The sequence below is a fragment of the Myxocyprinus asiaticus genome, chromosome 2, assembly GCF_019703515.2.
Source record: "Myxocyprinus asiaticus isolate MX2 ecotype Aquarium Trade chromosome 2, UBuf_Myxa_2, whole genome shotgun sequence".
Classification (NCBI taxonomy): Eukaryota; Metazoa; Chordata; class Actinopteri; order Cypriniformes; family Catostomidae; genus Myxocyprinus; species Myxocyprinus asiaticus.
The window spans coordinates 6,512,283-6,531,490 of NC_059345.1; the positions used below are offsets into that span (position 1 = coordinate 6,512,283).

Consider the following 19,208-nt stretch of genomic DNA (forward strand, 5'->3'; position numbering starts at 1 on the left):
TGGTGTGGCTGAGTGGCAGAGCTGGTGGGGGGGGGGGTTGACTCACTATGTTAAACAAATGCTGTTAATTTGTTCTAATGCATGGGAGCGCTTGACAATGTGTAATTTTCTGAAATTCTCGTCAGAGCACAAAGATGGTGCAGGACAGTGGAGACAGTGAAGAAAGAAGGTAAATAACCAATGCACCAATGCAATACCTTGATTTTTAAAGTGGTTTTCTCTGTTTTAACCATTGATATTGATATTTTAAAGGAATTATCTGTTTATCTACTGTAAGTCACAATGCATTTTGTGTCAAATTGTAAATTAAGAAGTAGTTGCAGAATGCAATATAGATTGACGTATCTTTTGAGCAGTTTGGTAATGTGCACCTTGCACATATGTTTAAAACATTATACATTACTGGTAACACTTTACAATAAAGTTGTATACGCAAAAATGAGTTAATGCATTTGGCATCATGAACTACTGTAACAATGAACAATCATTTTGTTTACAGCATTTATTAATCTTGGTTCATGTTAATTTATAAATATGCTATTTTGATCATTGTTGATGTTAATTTATAATGCATTAATCTTAACATAAAATAAATTAATATTAACCAAAATGTATACATGCTATTAAAGCATTGTTCATTGTTGATTCATGTTAAAGGAATATTCTGGGTTTATCACAAGTTAAGCTCAGTTGACAGCATTTGTAGCATAATTTTAATTACCAAAAAAATTATAATTTCAACTCGTTTTACAAAAAAAAAAAAAAAAAAAAAAAAATGAGGTTACAGTGAGGCACTTACAGTAGTAGTGAGTGGGGCTAATTTTTAGAGGGTTTATAGGCAGAAATGTGAAGCTTATAATTTTATAAAAGCACTTACATTATTTCTTCTGTTAAAACTTGTGTATTATTTGAGCTTTAAAGTAGTTTAAATAATAAATTTTACGGTCGTTTTAGGTTTACAGCATTATGTTGTAATGGCAACGGAGTTGTTTATTTAATTATAACTTTACACAGAAAAGGCGATTTTATCATGTTGACATGCATAATGTTTAGGTCTTGTGATGTGTATTTTGACATTTATAGATTGGACCCATTGGCTTCCATTGTATTTGCGTCATGATTTTCGCTTTTTTTTTTTTTTTTTAAGAAAATGAGGGAAATTATTATTATTATTGTTTTGTTTTTGTTTTTTTGTTTTTTTTGTGGTAATCAACATTATACCACAAATGCTGTCGATTAAGTTGTTAAACCCTAAATATCTTGTGTTAGCTAAAGATAACATTTGTTTGTTTGCTTGTTAATGTGCCCATGCAGAAATCCGATATGGGTATATATATATATATATACAGGGTTGGGAGGGTTACTTTTGAAATGTATTTCACTACAGATTACAGAATACATGCTGTAAAATGTAATTTGTAACATATTCCGTTAGATTACTCAAGGTCAGTAATGTAATCTAAATACTTTGGATTACTTCTTCAGCACTGGTAGATTTTTTCACTTGTTTTGACTATAAAAACTCTGCCAGTACAGTAAGACAAAATACACGTTAAAAATACATTCTCTGAAAAACTTAAATATCTTATGCAGTGTTGTTTCTAAAAACAAGATAAATCAAACTGATCTTGTTTTAAGGATTTTTAGATATTTTTACAGGAAAACAATAAAACGTTCTTTTATCAAGAATAAAATTTTTGCCCTAATATCAAAGATCTTACTAGAAAAAAAGAAATTATGATCCAATGTGAATTTTCTTGATAAAAAAAAAAATATGATCGTGCCTGATAACATGTGCATGTAAAATTGCTAGAAATAGCATTTTAGCTTAGCGTAAAGCTGATAATTTACACAAGGATTATTTCTATTTCTTCTGCTTCAAACTTACTTCAAACTTACTTCTCTGTCTGCTCGTATGAATGTAACACATCATAAGAAAGTGTTTCACCGCTGTTCAAATGCACTTTGGATCACATCATTTATATGTATAAATGTTTTCCATTTGAACAGACTAAATATTAAATGAAACAAATGACAATAAAATGCAAAGTAATCTCTTCAGTAATCAAAATACTTTTTGAATGTAACTGTATTTTAATTACCAATGATTAGAATTGTAACTGTAGGGAATACAATTACTTATATTTTGTATTTTAAACACGTAATTCCGTTACATGTATTCCGATACTCCCCAACCCTGTATATATACAATTATAGTTAATATTTTTGAGCATATGTACACATTTAAGATCCACTAATATTTGTGAAAATATATGTTACATATATCAAAGCAGACATTTTTGTAGTATTTTGAAATATGTGTTGCATATATATACAAATACCTGACTTTTTTATATCAGTGAAAACTACATATGAACATTGTTGGGTAAGTTACTTAAAATAGTAATACACTGCAAATTACTAATTATTTCTCTAAACTTTTAACCAGATTACTTTACTAATTACTTCATTGTAAAAGTAATCACATTACTAATTACTTTACTTTTAAGTTAAATTCTAAAACTCTTTTCCGCTCAACAAATTCAAAATAATGTCTATACTTCTTTCATGTTCATTGTTACACACAAGTCATACACTCAGCACCTCACATGACTCATTACAGGGCCATAATTCATGTATCCTACATAAATAATATATTAGAAACAAGCATTACCCTATAATGTACTTGAAAGTAATTAAATTAATTGAAAGTCAGTAACTGGAATCTGATTACAAGAATTTAAAATGTAATGCATTACACTACTTTTTTAACTTAAAAATGTATTAGATTACAGTAATTTATTACTTTGTAATTGAATTACTCCCAACACTGCATATGAACATATATTTCATATGTATTTTGCATATATTGCCATCAGATTTCTGTACCTACTGAAGGCACGGTTTGTCTATATGGGCAGGTAGGGCAGAGCCCTGCCTAATTATTCATCCACTTGAAAGCATATATAACGTATATAAAGCGTATATAAACTACCAATAATGTAATTTGTTTGCCCGTAAATGTGTTCAGAATGCTGTTATATGTATTTAAAAGCAGTTCTAGTATAAGTTTTTATCCTACTTTTAAGTCGCAAAGTAGCTGAAAGCTCCGTTACACAGTGTTTGATATAGATATTCAAGCATGTGGGGAAGAGAGTCTGCTGCCCTCCCGAACTCCACAGCGCCCCTCAGTTTTCCCATTGGAAATCTGTGGTCAAATATGGTACTGCAACGAGCCCTTATTGACACCTATTGGGGCAGAAATGTATCTGTCCATGTGGCTCTAAATCAAAGGTAACTTTAATATTAACGCGTGCCAGCAGTGTGACAGTTCGCGAACATGGCGAGCACTATCGATAAACGTGTGTGTCGTTTCTATTGCAAATTCAAGACAAATTGACCATCACACAACTTGGTCCTGAAGAGCCAGATGTAAAAAATAGTTTGGCAATCAAAAGATAAGGGTAGGTGATAAGACATTGTATGTTTTGTATGATGACGAATTGTATGTCAAAAAGCCTTGGCTCTTGAAACTTTCTGTTTTAAATACTTTACTGTGCATTAAAACATTATTATCATTATAAAGCATTTACTTTTTTAGTACTGTGGAAATGTGTAAATGGCATGTAGATAGTTCAGTTTCTCTCCCTCTCCTCCACAACGTTCTTCAACAACACTTAACATTATGAAATAACATTTTGATTTAGATTTTGATCTGCAACAAGTCAACACTTTAACCCTTGTGCTGTCTTTAAATGTTTTACCTAATTTTGTCTTCCCTGTTAAAAAGAAAGCATGTACTACTCAAGTGTGTGTGTGTGTCTGTGTCTGTGTGTGTGTGTGTGTGTGTGTGTGTGTGTGTGTGTGTGTGTGTGTGTCTGTGCGTCTGTGTGTCTTTGGGCAGGTTTAAGTGGTTTACGAGGACATTTTTTTAGGTTACAAACTGGTAATTACAAGGGTATTCTGCTATAATTGTGGTTTAGGAGGACATTTCTGGCGTCCCAATAATTCAAATCGCTTAAAAAAACATACTAAACGATGTTTTATTGAAAATGTAAAAATGCAGAAAGTTTTTTGTGAGGGTTAGGTTTAGGGGTAGAGTTAGGGTTAGGGGATAGAATCTATAGTTCGTACAGTATAAAAATCATTATGTCTATGGAGAGTCCTCATAATGATAGCTGCACCAACATTTGTGTGTGTGTGTGTGTGTGTGTGTGTATGTGTGTGTCTGTCTGTGTGTGTGTGTCTGTGTATGTGTGTCTGTGTGTGTCTTTCTGTGTGTGTGTGTGTGTGTGTGTGTGTGTGTGTCTGTCTGTGTGTGTGTGTGTGTGTGTCTGTGTGTGTGTCTGTGTGTGTCTGTGTGTGTGTGTTTGTCTGTGTCTGTGTGTGTGTCTGTGTGTGTCTGTCTGTCTGTGTGTGTGTGTGTGTGTGTGTGTGTGTGTGTGTTTGGGCAGGTTTAAATGGTTTATGAGGACTTTTTTTTAGGTTACAAACTGGTAATTACAAGGGTATTATGCTATAAATGTGGTTTATGAGGACATTTTTAGTGTCCCCATAATTCAAATCACTCAAAAAAACATACTAAACGATGTTTTATTGAAAATGTAAAAATGCAGAAAGTTTTTTGTGAGGGTGAGGTTTAGGGGTAGGGTTAGGGTTAGGGGATAGAATCTATAGTTCGTACAGTATAAAAATCATTATGTCTATGGAGAGTCCTCATAATGATAGCTGCTGTGTGTGTGTGTGTGTGTGTGTGTGTGTGTGCTTGTGTCTGTGTGTGTGTATGTGCGTGTGTGTGATAATGTTGGGTGAATGCTGGAATGCATGCTCAGTAGTCTAACACTGCTCCTCAATGAGATAGCCAATCAAATCGATGAAGGCAGGACTCAAGTTTAAGGCGCTGAGTGGGAACCTCGTGGATTATTCCAGCACTGTGCATCAGCAAGCATTTTGATTGTTAATATCATGTTAGATGTTAGGGGCAGTGGTGGCTTGGCGGTTAAGGCTCTGGATTACTGACTAGATGGTCAGGGGTTCAAGCCCCAACACTGCCACGATGCCACCGTTGGGCCCTTGAGCAAGGCCCTTGACCCTATCTGCTCCAGGGGCGCTGTATCATGGCTGACCCTGCACTCTGACCCCAGCCTAGCTGGGATATGTGGAGAAAAAAAAAGAATTTCACTGTATATGTGCAAATGTGTGATAAATAAAATTATTAATTATTAAATTATTAGTACTATATCTAACTAAATATGCACAATTTGACCATTGTTTTATGATTAAAATGTAAAGTAATTTCAAAGGGTGCAAACTATTTTCCATTTTGCGAAATTCGCCGTTTTAAATATAAAATATGTCATGTACAGTACGTGATTCGGATGTCATTAATAATTATGAATGTGAAAACATTAATGGAGCAGTTTTCAGCATATCAGGCTTAAGATAAAGCGTGAATGTGTGTTTATTGTAAAATAATTCAATGAATATGGTTGTCTGGCAAGCTTTAGAATTAACTTTTTAGAAAATTCCCTTGACATTGGCTGTGTCTCGTTTCGAAGGCTGCATGCAGGGTAGGACACGTCCTTTGAAGGCTGCAGTATACCGAGTGTCCTCCTTTAAACAAGCCTCGTTTGAACGAGATGGCCTTCATAGGACAAACGGAAACGGAATGTAACATGGTTGCTATGACAGCACGCCACTCTTTAACAAGCGCAAGGGCTTTGAGTGAGAAGGGAACAAAATCCATTTAGAAGGGAATGTATGAGGTAAATTTTAGGAGAGTTATAAAGATGTAAAGAGAAAAGAAAATAGATTTTACAGGTGTACTTTTAGTCTATAATACTTTATTTTAATTATATATTAATATAATTATACATATACTCTGCACCCATCTACTGAGGCACTTCAACTTGAAAATTAACATTACTTGCGTTTTAACATCATATTTACGGGCAAATTGGCATCATTTTTTTAGACATTTTCGTTGAAGCAAAGAATTGTGGGTTATGAGTGCCCACGAAGGATACACCTCATGCATCCTCCGAATTCCTGTGAAAGAAGGTCGCATTTGAAGGCTGCATTCGAAGTGTCCTACTTGCTTTTCTGAAACGAGATAGCCTCGATGACGAATGCGGCCGAGAAATGCGACCACCGGAGGACGCAACCTTCCAAACGAGACACAGTCATTGTCTAAGAAAACGTCCTTGTTACTTTCGTAACCTTCGTTCTCTGATGGAGGGAATGAGAGGTTGTGTCGATGTAGTGACACTAGGGGTCACTCTTGGGAGCCCCAAACACCTCTGCTTTTTTTTAAAAAGGCCAATGAGAATTGGCGAGTGGAATTTGCATACCACTCCCCAGGGCATACGGGTATAAAAGGATCAGGTATGCAACCACTCATTCAGGTTTTGTGCTGAGGAGCTGAGACCAGGTCCCAGCCATTTCAGTGGGTAGTTCAGCGTTGTGCCAGGAGGGACACAACGTCTCATTCCCTCCATCAGGGAATGGAGGTTACGAAAGTAACCAGGACATTCCCTATCTGTCACTCACTCGACATTGTATTGATGTAGTGACACAAGGGGTCCCTATACAAAACGCCACAACTGGCTGAAATGTGTTACGTGAACTGGCGGTGTGTGGTGGGCAGACTACTGTGTGCCTCATAGCCAGCACACCAGGTCGACACGTAACCTCCCCCAACATAGTTATGAGTGTCGAACGGCCCTTTTTGAGGACAAGTTGACTACCCAAAAGATAGAGACAGGCTTAACCCAGCCGAGGCCTCTTTTCCCTCTCTTTTCTCCCAAAAAAGAGTGGAATTTGTTAACTGACTGGGAGCCATAAGTGTCTGCATCGGGGGTTGTCCCTCCCAAGGGGAAGACACCACAGAAACCACACCCTGCCCAAAAAGGGGGGGGGGGGGGGTATTTTGAGTGGAATATGTCACATGGTCTTACCGAGTCTTGTCGGAAGTCTGTCATGTGGAGAGGTCCCATGGTAGGTCCTACCCGAAGGGGGAGGAGTTTCTACAGAGCATGGCAACCAGGGGCAGAGGGGCCTCTGCCCAAGGAAGATGCAGTTTGCCGCCAGGGAAACAATTTTGCGGAAGATATCACATGGGGTCGCCTTCAGGGAACCAGCACATGTGGAGCACCTACCTCAGTACAGGGGCTCATTAGCACTCGTACTGGGCAGGTCAGCGAGTTTCTCTGCAAACTCAACTGCCAGAGGGCTGAGGAGGAAGTCATTCAGGGATCACAGTCTGTGAACACGACTGGGAGTCAAGAGCGCATGTCTTCACCACAAGGGAGGGGAAAGGTGCTATGCGCAAGCGGTACACCCAGCCAGTTTGTCCCAGAACTTACCTGCTCGTGCCTGCCAATACACAGGACGAGACCGGCTCAACCCGGAGATTGTAGAACCTCGCAAAAGTGTTGGGTGTTGCCCAGCCTTCTGCTCTGCAGATGTCTGCCAAAGAGGAGCCACTGGCCAGGGCCCAGGAGGCCACCACACTCCTGGTGGAGTGGGCTCATAACCCTGCAGGGGGTGGCACGTCCTGAGCCTGATATGCCATCGCGATGGCGTCAATGACCCAGTGGGCGATCCTCTGTTTGGAGACAGCGCTTCCTTTCCGCTGTCCACCAAAGCAAACAAAGAGCTGCTTGGAGCTTCTAAGGCTCTGTGTGTGATCCAAATAGATGCATAAAGCTTGCACCAGACACAGCAATGCCAAGGCTGGGTCTGCCTCCTCCTGGGGCAGCGCTTGCAGATTCACCACCTGATCTCTAAAAGGGACACTTCAAAGAGAGTGCCTTAAGCTCAGCTGACTCCAAGGGCTCAAAGGGAGCTACCTGTAGACCCTGAAGGACTACAGAGAGGTCCCACGGGGGGACGAGGCATGGTCTGGAGGGATTCAACCTCCTAGTGCCTCTCAGGAACCTGATGATTAAGTTGTGCTTCCCCAAATACTTACCATCTACTGCATCGTGATGAGCCTACTGCCTTTGCACAGGGTCTGTGCAAGTAGGCTCACTGGGGGAAACACGTATTTGCATAGTCCAGGGGCCAGCTGTGTGCCAGCGCATCTATACTGAGGGGTGCCTCGGTCAGGACATACCAAAGCGGGCAGTGGGAGGATTCCCAGAAAGCAAACAGGTCTACCTGTGCTCGACCGAATCGACACCAAATCAGCTGGACCACCTGAGGGTGGAGTCTCCACTCTACCCTGAGGGTAACCTGACATGACAGCGCGTCCGCTGCGGTGTTGAGGTCACCCGGGATGTGAGTGGCTCGTAGCAACTTGAGGTGCTGCTGACTCCAGAGGAGGAGACGGCGGGCGAGTTGTGACATGCATTGGGAGCGTAGACCGCCTTGGCAGTTGATGTACGCTACTGTCGCTGTGTTGTCCGTCTGGACCAACACGTGCTTGGCCTGGATCAACGGCCAAAACCTCCGCAGGGCGAGCAGTACTGCCAACATCTCTAGGCAGTTGATGTGCCAACGCAGCCGCAGGCCAGTCCAGGAGCTGGCGGCTGTGTGCCCATTGCATACGGTGCCCCAGCCCGTCTTGGAGGCATCTGTTGTAACCACGCCGTGCCTGGAGACCTGCTGTAGGGGAACCCCTGCCTGTAGAAATGCAAGGTCGGTCCAAGGGCTGAAGAGGCGGTGACAGATCGGCGTGATGGTCACGCGATGTTTCCCACGGCACCATGCCCATCTCGGGACTCGAGTCTGAAGCCAGTGCTGAAGCGGTCTCATATGCATCAACCCGAGCGGTGTGGCCACCGCTGAGGATGCCATATGCCCCAGGAGCCTCTGAAAAAGTTTCAGTGGGACCGCTGTTCTCCGTCTGAACGCCTCTCAGACAGTTCAGTACCGACTGTACACGTTCGTTCATGAGTCACGCTGTCATAGAAACTGAGTCCAATTCCAAACTGAGAAAAGAGATGCTCTGAACCGGGGAGAGCTTGCTCTTTTCCCAGTTGACCCGAAGCCTCAGTCGGCTGAGGTGCCGGAGCATGAGGTCCCAGTGTGCGCACAGCAACTCTCGAGAGTGAGCTAGGACTAGCCAGTCATCAAAATAGTTGAGGATGCGGATGCCCACTTCCCTTAGTGGGGCAAGGGCAGCCTCTGCAACCTTCATGAAGACACGAGGGGACAAGGACAGGCCGAACGGGAGGACCTTGTACTGGTACACCTGGCCTTCGAAGGCAAACCACAGGAAGGGTCTGTGTCAAGGTAAGACCGAGATGTGGAAGTACGCGTCCTTCAGGTCTACTGCCGTGAGCCAATCTTGATGCCGGAGTCTCGTCCCCGTAGTCCACTGGACCCAATCCCGTGTGGGCGTGTTTGTGCCACAGCTGGGTGCACAGGGGCGGGGGGACTGCCGCTGGAGCGCCATACCTGCAAAGATGGGACGGGGGATGGTGGTCATGATGACGGCTGTGTGCACCGGACATGTGACCCAGGGAACAAGAAAACCGCTCTTTTGTTGAATTTTTGGGTACCGCAGCCTCTGGATACCGAAACAAAAGATTCTCCTCCCGGCCCTCCACTGGGCGATGGAGTGGTCTGCTCACCAACTCCAGAGAAGTGGGTCTCCTTGCCCCTGGGTCGCCCGTCTCAGGGGCGCTTCGAAGCCTTCCTCGGGTTCTTGGTGGCCGGCCATGAGACGGGTGGCATCTGCTTCCTGCGCTGGGCTCCACGCCGGGGCCGGGCCATGGGGGCGGGCTGTGGCGGAGCCGGTGTTGTAGTTGCAGGAGGACACCCTTGGCGACGAGCAGACGGGGTGCGGGGTCTTGAGCCATACCGGGGCAGGATGTGTTGTATGGCCTCCGTCTGCTGCTTCACCACCGAGAACTGCTGGGCAAAGTCCTCGACAGTGTTGCCGAATAGGCCAACCTGGGAGATGGGGACATCAAGGAACCGTACCTTGTCAGCCTCTCGCATCTCAACCAAGTTGAGCCAAAGGTGGCACTCCTGGACCACCAGGGTGGACATCGCCTGCCCGAGAGACCGCGCCATGATCTTCGTCACCCAGAGAGTGAGGTCGGTCGCAGAGCACAGTTCCTGCATCAATCCCAGGTCAGAACTACCCTCGTGCAGTTCTTTTAGCGCCTTGGCTTGGTGTACTTGCAGGAGAGCCATGGCGTGCAGGGCGGAGGCAGCTTGTCCAGTGGCACCGTAAGCCTTAGCCGTCAGGGACGACGTAAACCTACAGGCCCTGGATGGGAGTTTCGGGCGCCCACGCCAGGTGGCAGCACTCTGCGGACACAAGTGCACCACGAGCTCCTTATCCACCTGGGGGATCACCGAATACCCCCTGGCCGCTCTGCCATCGAGGGTAGCGAGAGCAGGGGAGCTGAAAGACAGGGACCGGGCAGTAAAAGGTGCCTCCCACGATCTTGTCAGCTCCTCATGCACTTCCGGGAAGAAAGGAATGGGGGAGGGGAGTGGCCGTGGGCGGCGCCCCGAACCCAGGAACCAATCGTCGAGCCGCGAGGGTTCAGGGGAGAGTGGAGGGTTCCACTCTAGCCCGATGCTCGCAGCCGCCCGGGAAAGCATGTCCGTCATTTCCACGTCGGCCTGAGACTGGGCGACCATTCCCGAAGGAGGAATCCCAGTTGAAGCCTATGCATCTGACTGGACGAGCCCGCTCTCCGATGTTGCGCTCGATAACTCGTCTTCTTCCCGGGCTCCGAACGAGAGGTCGAACTCACCCTGAGACGAACCGGCGATCTGGTCCGCGCCCGACCGGGGCAAGCGAGCATGCTGGGGAATGTGAGGTCCGTGGGGGGATACTCGGTGGAGGTGGTCCCATTGAGGTCCCCAAATTGCCCCCAGTGCTAAACGGCACGGCCTCATACCCGTAGGTAGAAGGACCGAGGCAGGGAGCCACTGGGGTGGCATGCTTTCTTACAAATGCAAGCCACGACCGCAATGTTGCCATGGTCATGTTCTCGCAATGAGGACAAGACCCATCCACGAACTATGTCTCCGTGTGGGCAGTGCCCAGACACGTAAGACAGCAATTGTGGCCGTCAGAAGCAGAGAGATAATGACCGCAACCAGGAATAACACACAAACGGAAAGTCATCTTTAAAAAGACGTTCCGTGTGTGCCGCTCTTTTAGAAAGAAAATATACTCTTTTTAGAATATACTCTTTTAGTTGTTTCTGTCGAAACGCCCAGGGGCGTTCTCTGCAATCCACGAGTGTAGAGGGGGAGAAGCCGCTGAAATTCGCTGTAGAATCCAGCAGATGAGATGAATGAACTTCGCGGATGAATTCAGCTTCAGTGAATAGAACTGCTCGGCTCCGAAGAGAAAATCTGAATGAGTGGTTGCATACCAGCTCCTTTTATACCCGTATGTCCAGGGGAGTGGCATGCAAATTCCACTCGCCAGTTCTCAATGGCCTTTTTTCAAAAAAGCAGAGGTGTTTGGGGCTCCCAAGAGTGATCCCTAGTGTCTCTACATCGATACAATGTCGAGTGAGTGACAGATAGGGAATGATTGATAAAACACAAAGTAGAGCGTTATCACCCATACATTATTATTTATTATTATTAGAAATAACTTCAAACTCCAAAACTGGTATTCCTCTGTGCGGTCAGCACCTCTTCTATTAGTTGTGTGAATGTCCCGATGTAAGGGAGAGAGATTGAGACTGCACCCGGCTTATGCACACACTGTCGCGGGGACGCTCGTCCCTCTAGCACACACTTGCTGCAGCTAGATTATAACGTGATGGCTCGCGACTTATTGAATCATAATATATGCCACTGTGCATTTCTTATCATGAAGAAAATTGGCAATACACAGCTTTATTAAAATGAGAGAGTTTGTTTTTGTGAGTTAAAGATGGATTGAAGTGAACAGAAAGGTGAGAGAGGGAAGTCTTCACCCCATTATACACTAAAAAACAGTTTTCGATTTGTTTTTGTTTTGGCTTGTTTTCCAATATAAATATCTAAAACTCCTTTAAAACAACGTATATTTACTTTAACAGCTATACTGCAGAAGAAAAAATTGTTATCCGAGAATGTTGAATGTAATATTAAAAATATATAATATTAAAATATTTTAAGATATATAATAATCCTTTAAAAAAAGATGCATTCACCTGAGAAGCAGCATATAAGATATTTAGCTTGCTTTTAGAGAATAGATCTTGAATATAAGTATATTTTGTCTTTACTGCACTCGCAGAAGTATAACCAAGTGAAAAAATACACTTATATACAAAATACACTTATATTTAAGATACATTCTCTTAAAGCAAGTCTAAATATCTTATTTGTTGCTTCTCAAGTAAATGTATTTTGTTTTAAGGTTTTTTAGACCATTTTAAATGGAAATTAAGACAAAAACACTTGATGATAATATAATTATTTGCAGTAAATTTCTTTACAGAATAAAACTTAATAAAAAGGTTTTTTTTCCTTTAATTCAGTGAATGTCATTTAGAGATATTTTTAAAAGATGATTTTGTCCTCTATTTATTGTTAGTAAAAACATTTAATACAAACTTTTAAGTCAGGCACTAACTGAATAATCGGTTAAGAGCTAATGATTAATCGTTGCAATAATTGCCGAATAGTCAAATAATCATTCTAATAATCATTAGATTAATCGATTATCAAAATAATCATTAGTTGCAGCCCTAAAAAAATGTAATACAAAAATAGCAATTTTGGGGGGGAACATTTTGATAACTTGTGTGAACAAAGTAAGAAGGTTTTAGTCCAGTAGGATAACATTAACTAGCATTTTCAGGTTAAAGAAAATCATTTTTGGGTCAAAATGACCGGAAGACAACATGAGCGTTAAGATAAATTGTTCTTATTTAGACTGGAATAATGCAAGGACACCACATATTGTGTCAGCGTGTTTGTGTTTGAATAAAGAGTTGAACGAGTTGAATAATGTAAAAAAAATGAAGAGGGGGTTGGGGTCTGCCCTACCTATATCTGTGGTCAAGAGCCACTACTGATCTACAGTATGCCATTTTCTGTGGATTTCCTCATTGCGAAATATAAGGTTAATGTATACAACCTTACTGTGGAATTTTAACATACTGTATACTTTTATTGTCATTGTAATACCTTGCTTATTGTATAGTATCGTTGTGTGTAATAACCATGTGTAACCGGTCCTGCTCAACCCGCTCCAAAAGGGATTTGAACCGGCTTCTCCAGCATGAGAGACGGGCACACTAATGAGGAAGCTAAACACTACAGCCTCTAGTGGCAGTCCATAGTGCGTTTCTTGTGGCCAGGGGAGTGAGGTTTACACATACCGCACAGCTACCTACCAGCTGGCTTCCGTTACATATGCACTGTAAAATTGAATAATTTTACCTTTAAAAAAGCATGCAAACCGACTGCCTTTAAAAATGTAAGCACATTACTGTAGGTTCAATTAAAGTTGACTAGAAACTGCATGTGCAAAAAAGCTAAATTCCAATGCCACTCTTGTTACATTAAAAAGCCTTTATTATCACATGGCTTCAACAAAAAAGTTTTTAAGAAAGCTTCCTTACCTTTATGGAATGGGCCTTTTTCAGTGAAACCCTCCCTTTTCATGTATCAAGAGTGTCATTGGTATTTTGCACTATTTTGAACCCCTGTCAATATATAGAGTCTACACCCCATGTTTTTAGCATTCTGTACTTGTGGATATTTTTTCAGAACTTAACATATTTTCTCTTTTATTCCGGGGCTGTCAAATAGTGGATTTGAATGGAGATCTCCTCGTTTGTTTGTCTGCTACATTTTGCTGGTCCTGTTGCTGTTTTACTACATCGACTACTCTCAATTCTCTGAAAAATGGGCAACAACAATTCGATTATTGCTTCCAGAGACATTAACCTCTCAGACAACCAACATGTCACTGGCCACAGGTGGATCGTGGAAGGCCCCTGGACCATATTACGTGGCTTACCCACACAAATATCATTTTGTTATAAATGAGCCAAAGAAGTGCGAGCAGGAAAAAACTTTTGTGGTATTGATAGTACCAGTATCTCCAGGCAATGCGGTGAGTCGGGATGCCATTCGTTCAACGTGGGGTACAGAGAAGTTAGTGGAGGACAAAGTTGTGAGCCTGCTATTTCTATTAGGCCTGCCCAGCCCTAAAGAGAGAGAGAAGCTACAAGAAAGTTTGCTTCAGGAAAGTGAAAACTATCATGACCTCTTACAAAGCAATTTCTTGGACAGCTACCACAATCTCACGATTAAGACTATGGTGATGCTAGAATGGCTGACTGCTTACTGCCAGAATGCATCATATGCAATGAAAGTTGACTCTGATGTATTTCTCAATGTGAAAGTCTTAGTAAAAATGCTTTTGTCTGCACCAAAAGAGAACTATATGACTGGACTCGTGACTAGGAATGGAGTGGTACTGAGAAACCCACGCTCTAAATGGTACCTTCCAAAAAAGGTTTTCGCTCCTGCTATATATCCTCCCTACGCTCTGGGCTTGACATATGTGTTCTCTTTAGACCTTCCGAAGAAGCTTGTTGAAGCAGCCCAGCATGTCAAGGCAGTCTACATAGAGGATGTTTATTTAGGATTATGCATGAAGCATTTAAGGATTTCAGTAACTAATCCATCAGATGAAGGCCTCTTTAATCTCTACCCTGTAAGATATAACCGCTGTCGTTATTCAAAACTCATTGCCACAACTACAAGAAGCTTGAGAGATCAAATAGAGTTTTGGAAGGATTTACAGACACCAGGTTCACCTTGTTAACAGCAGATTGCGAATAGGAATTCTTTAAATGTATGAAACTTGCCAGTCATTCTATAAAACGGACTTCCACAAAAACACACACACAAAAAAAAGACTTGGGTTAAAGGGATAGTTCATCCAAAAGTTGTAATTCTCTCATCATTTACTCACCCTTATGCTGTCTTGTTTGACTTTCTTTATTCTGTGGAACACAAACAAAGAAATTTTGAAGGATGTATGATAAAAAAGTTATCCATATGGGGGCCTGGGTAGCTCAGCGAGTATTGATGCTGACTACCACACCTGGAGTCGTGAGATCAAATCCAGGGTGTGCTGATTAACTAGGCAGACAGGATTCCTAAGCAACCAAATTGGCCCGGTTGCTAGGGAGGGTAGAGTCACTTGGGGTAACCTCCTCATGGTCGCTATAACTTGGTTCTCGCTCTTGGTGGGGCGCGTGGTGAGTTGTGCGTGGATGCCGCGGAGAATAGCATGGACCTCCACACGCGCTAGGTCTCCGCTGTAATGCGCTCAAGAAGCCATGTGATAAGATGCGTGGATTGATGTCTCAGATGCGGAGGCAACTGAGATTCATCCTCTGCCACCCGGATTGAGGTGAGTCACTACACCACCACGAGGACTTAGAGGGCATTGGGAATTGGGCATTCCAAATTGGGGAGAAAATGGGAGAAAAAAAGTAATCCATATGACTCGAGTGCTTCAATCCATGTCTTCTGAAGCGATATAACAAATTTGGGTTAGAAACAGACCAAAATATAAGTCTTTATTTATTATAAATCTTGACATCTAATGGAACACACAGTGAAGGCTTCAAGACAATTGACCCTTCGCTAAGCCCCGCCTTAAAAGCGTTTCTGACCAGTCCTGTCTTAGCAACTGTTGCCCCTCCGAGAGAGATGAGAGCCTATGGGAGTATTGTGTGTTTGAGTAGTTTTAAGCATGATTTTATCGAAATGATCCCAAAAAAAAAAAAAAAAAGAAAACCTTGTTGCTGGGTCACTTGTAATAGTGACACGAGGAACCTAGAAAGGATACACAGTGTTTTTTCTTTATTTAAAAAAAAAATCTTTCAATAAATATTGAGAAGAGCATGCTATGGATTAAAGTGTGTCATTCCTTATTTCCAAATGAACATGTATAACATCAGCGAGGACACCCTACATTTCCTACAAGGAAAATTAAAGCTAATAACTTAACATTAATTCATTTAGGTATTGATTCAGGTCTTAGTAAAGGTGATAGTAAATAAAGAGTTCACAGCATCAAAATTAGTGTGTTATGAGACATTATAAGCAGATCTGTTACATTACATTAATGTTATGAGGTTGGTAATTACTATCAAATGATGCTTTTACCTTTTCAAGTGACTGTGATGATCGTTTGCCTCAATTCTGATTCACAGTCTGCACAGTTTTCAATCAAATTACTGTAAAATTTAAAAATGTATATAAAAAAAAATATATATATATATATATATATATATAAAAGGGTCATATAGATATGCTTTACAATGTCACTCTTCATTCCAGCCCACATAATAATATTACCCATTCCGTTTATGAGATAATTTTGCCAAAAACTGCGCCGTTCACGGCAATCTACCATTCGTTCCTATGGGGAGTTATGCAGAGCTTGTCAGAGCGAGCAATGGTAAACAAGGACACGGAGCTTAGCGAAGGGTCAATTATGCTTTGACGCTGCACATGGTTGCAGGTCAATCAATAAGATGTTGCATTTTTATTTTCTAGTATTTATTGTTCAACTTTTGGGATAAAAGTATCCCAAAAAAATAAAAGTGACAGTATCATTTTAAATCAAGTCTGCAGTTTCAAAACAGTTCAATTGGGCATGAAAAACGCAAACCTGGCAACACTTTGTCTGGTTTATGTACATACAGCACTCTGCACATGCGTCAAGCACGTGAACAAGTGTGAAAGTGAAGTGTGAACGAGCTTCTCTTATGAATGTGCCAACGAGACTGCGGATGTCAAGATTTATAGGGAATAAGGACTTGTAAGGAATACACCACTCTAGTTTTAAGGATTAACTTTATGTTGCCTTTATTTCCAGTTTGGAGTTTGTTTTGATCCCTATTGACTTATATTGTATAATTTTAAAAATATTTTTTAACTCACACTTTACATTCTTTAAAATATCTTTATTTCTGTTCCGCAGAAGAAAGAACGTCATGAGGGCGAGTAAATGATGAGAGAATTGTCATTTTTGTGTGGACTATTCCTTTAATTATGTGTCTTTTACAAAAAGGAATAATACATTACAATATTAAAGACCAAGTTGTAAACAGATTCACTGCAAACAATTAAAAAATATATATAATTAACATTGGGAAGTCTTGGTTAAAACACCTGTTTTTAAGTCAGTGTTTCTAAACTGGTGGGTCGCGACTCCTGTCTCAAAAATGGCTCGCAAGTCTGTTCTGAAAATTATGCTTAATGCATAATATTCATGCATAGTTAGACTAGCCAAATAAACATCATATTTAATCATCCCATATCAACTTTTAAAAGGAACTCTTCCCATAGCACTCCTGAAATGTTTTGTTGTTAATGTTAAAGACTGTATAATTAAACTCTGTGGTATTTTGGCAATTCATCTGTCTCTTGGTAAAAGCAAACCAAATTATGCAAGTGTCAGCATTTACAGATTGCATGCCTTCATCCTCGAAAATCACGAACAAAACTACTGAAGGCAATGTAAAACAAACCAGGCTACATTACTGTGAATGCATTACTATATTAAAAGTTCACTTTCAACAGGGATAAACATGATTTTTTCTGACCATAATGTGTTTTGAACAGTGAATTATTGGCTTAATAAATAAAATAAATAATAATTTCAACATTTGATTTTAAGGACATTTTGGTTTACTTTACTCAATTACTCAATTACTCAATAACCAATTCTGGGTCTGTGTTGGTTCACCACTTGATGTCCAATGTAAAATATGTCTCCTATAGCAAAACCAGTTACTTTTCAGCATTTTTCTTTTTATTATTTGTGATTTTGCATTGTATTTTATTTTTATTTTTTCATAATTATTTGTGGTGTTGTTATCTAGTGGTAATAAAAGGCATTTTGCACAAACACCTTTTAATTTCTCATAATTTCGAGTACCTCATTTTTTAGAATCAAATGTGAATGTAAGATTTGCACGCAGAGGGCCAGGACAGCTGGTCACCTCTACACAGGAAAACAATCTATGCAAACAAGTGGCCATGGCTGGGGTGTGGCATCTGCGTTTGTTAAACAAAATTTATTGCATTGTATTTGAAAAGAGAGCGATGGCCTAAATAAAACTTGCAATATTACCAATAGGCTATCGCAGTTAGGCTTTAAACCCCCATGTTGAAAATGTATCAAAAAGAATGGACAAATTCAATGAAAAATATAGCTGCAAGCAGCCATTGCGGGGCCAAGCCCTCTAAATTGTCTGTTTGGCCTACAGGTCCCATAGGATCCAAAGAGTTGCTATGAGGTATAATGCAAATGCTCACTGGTTTATGAGTCACCCCAAGCAGGGTTTGAACCAGAATGTAATTAGCTGTGCAACCATTCAGTAAGCACAGTACAAAGAACTCCAGTACAAGACAAATCAATCCAGATGACATGCATAGTCAGGGTTTTGAACCCATGACCTTTGGAAATATAATCCAGTGCTTAATACACTGTGCCACTCAGTTGACATGCTCAATGAGTGGCAAAGAGACAATCTGAGTTTAGAGTGAACACACACGTGTGGGTTATCAACTGAAAGAAAGAACAGTCTGAATATGAGCTTCATTGCATCTTCTTAATTTGTTTTCATCTTGCCTGGAGCTGGGCTTGAACTGGCACCCTTTTGGTCTCCACAGCACACAGGTATGTTACACAGATACATTTATATTTTATTAAATAAATAAAATAAAAAATTAATATATTTTTAAATTTCTCTCTGCATTTTCTGAAAACTTAGAATAAGAAAGAAATGATACATCAAAATTTAAGATAAAATTGAATAAGCAATTTGAGCACTATGTGGCGCTGTCTCCAAACTGCCCAGGTATCCTCACAACATGATGTTGATGAAGCATACCAATTTTCTTTCAACTCCAACAAAGAGGCAGTGTGGCCGATATGGGAAAAATTGTTATCCTTGAAATCCTCATGACCCAAGGAATCCATAAACACTTCATGATTTTAGGACATAGGGTTCAAAAGTTATGGGCAAAAATATCCATTTGTATTGACCCCTATGTGGTCATGGTCCTGATGAAGCATACCAAGTTTCGTTTCGATAGGACAACTGTTGCCGAGATACAGCCTCAAATTCGTTTTCACGGCCACCTCGTTAACTATGTGTTTGCGGAACTTTTCAAGAATTGCAAGTCATTTCTGTGTGGCTCGGTCTGGAGATTATTGAGCCATAGTTTGGAAAAATCAGACCAAGTTTAAT

The 19,208-nt window shown here is 41.2% G+C and overlaps 1 protein-coding gene across 1 annotated transcript; it reads left to right on the forward strand.

Moving 5' to 3' along the window:
• Positions 1–128: 128 nt before the first annotated feature.
• On the forward strand, positions 129–17,832 carry LOC127410301 (beta-1,3-galactosyltransferase 2). The gene is made up of 2 exons (XM_051645497.1): positions 129–169; positions 13,732–17,832. The coding sequence occupies exons 1-2, from the start codon at positions 135–137 to the stop codon at positions 14,753–14,755; spliced, it is 1,059 nt and encodes a 352-aa protein (XP_051501457.1). The 5' UTR covers positions 129–134; the 3' UTR covers positions 14,756–17,832.
• The last annotated feature ends 1,376 nt before the right edge of the window (positions 17,833–19,208 follow it).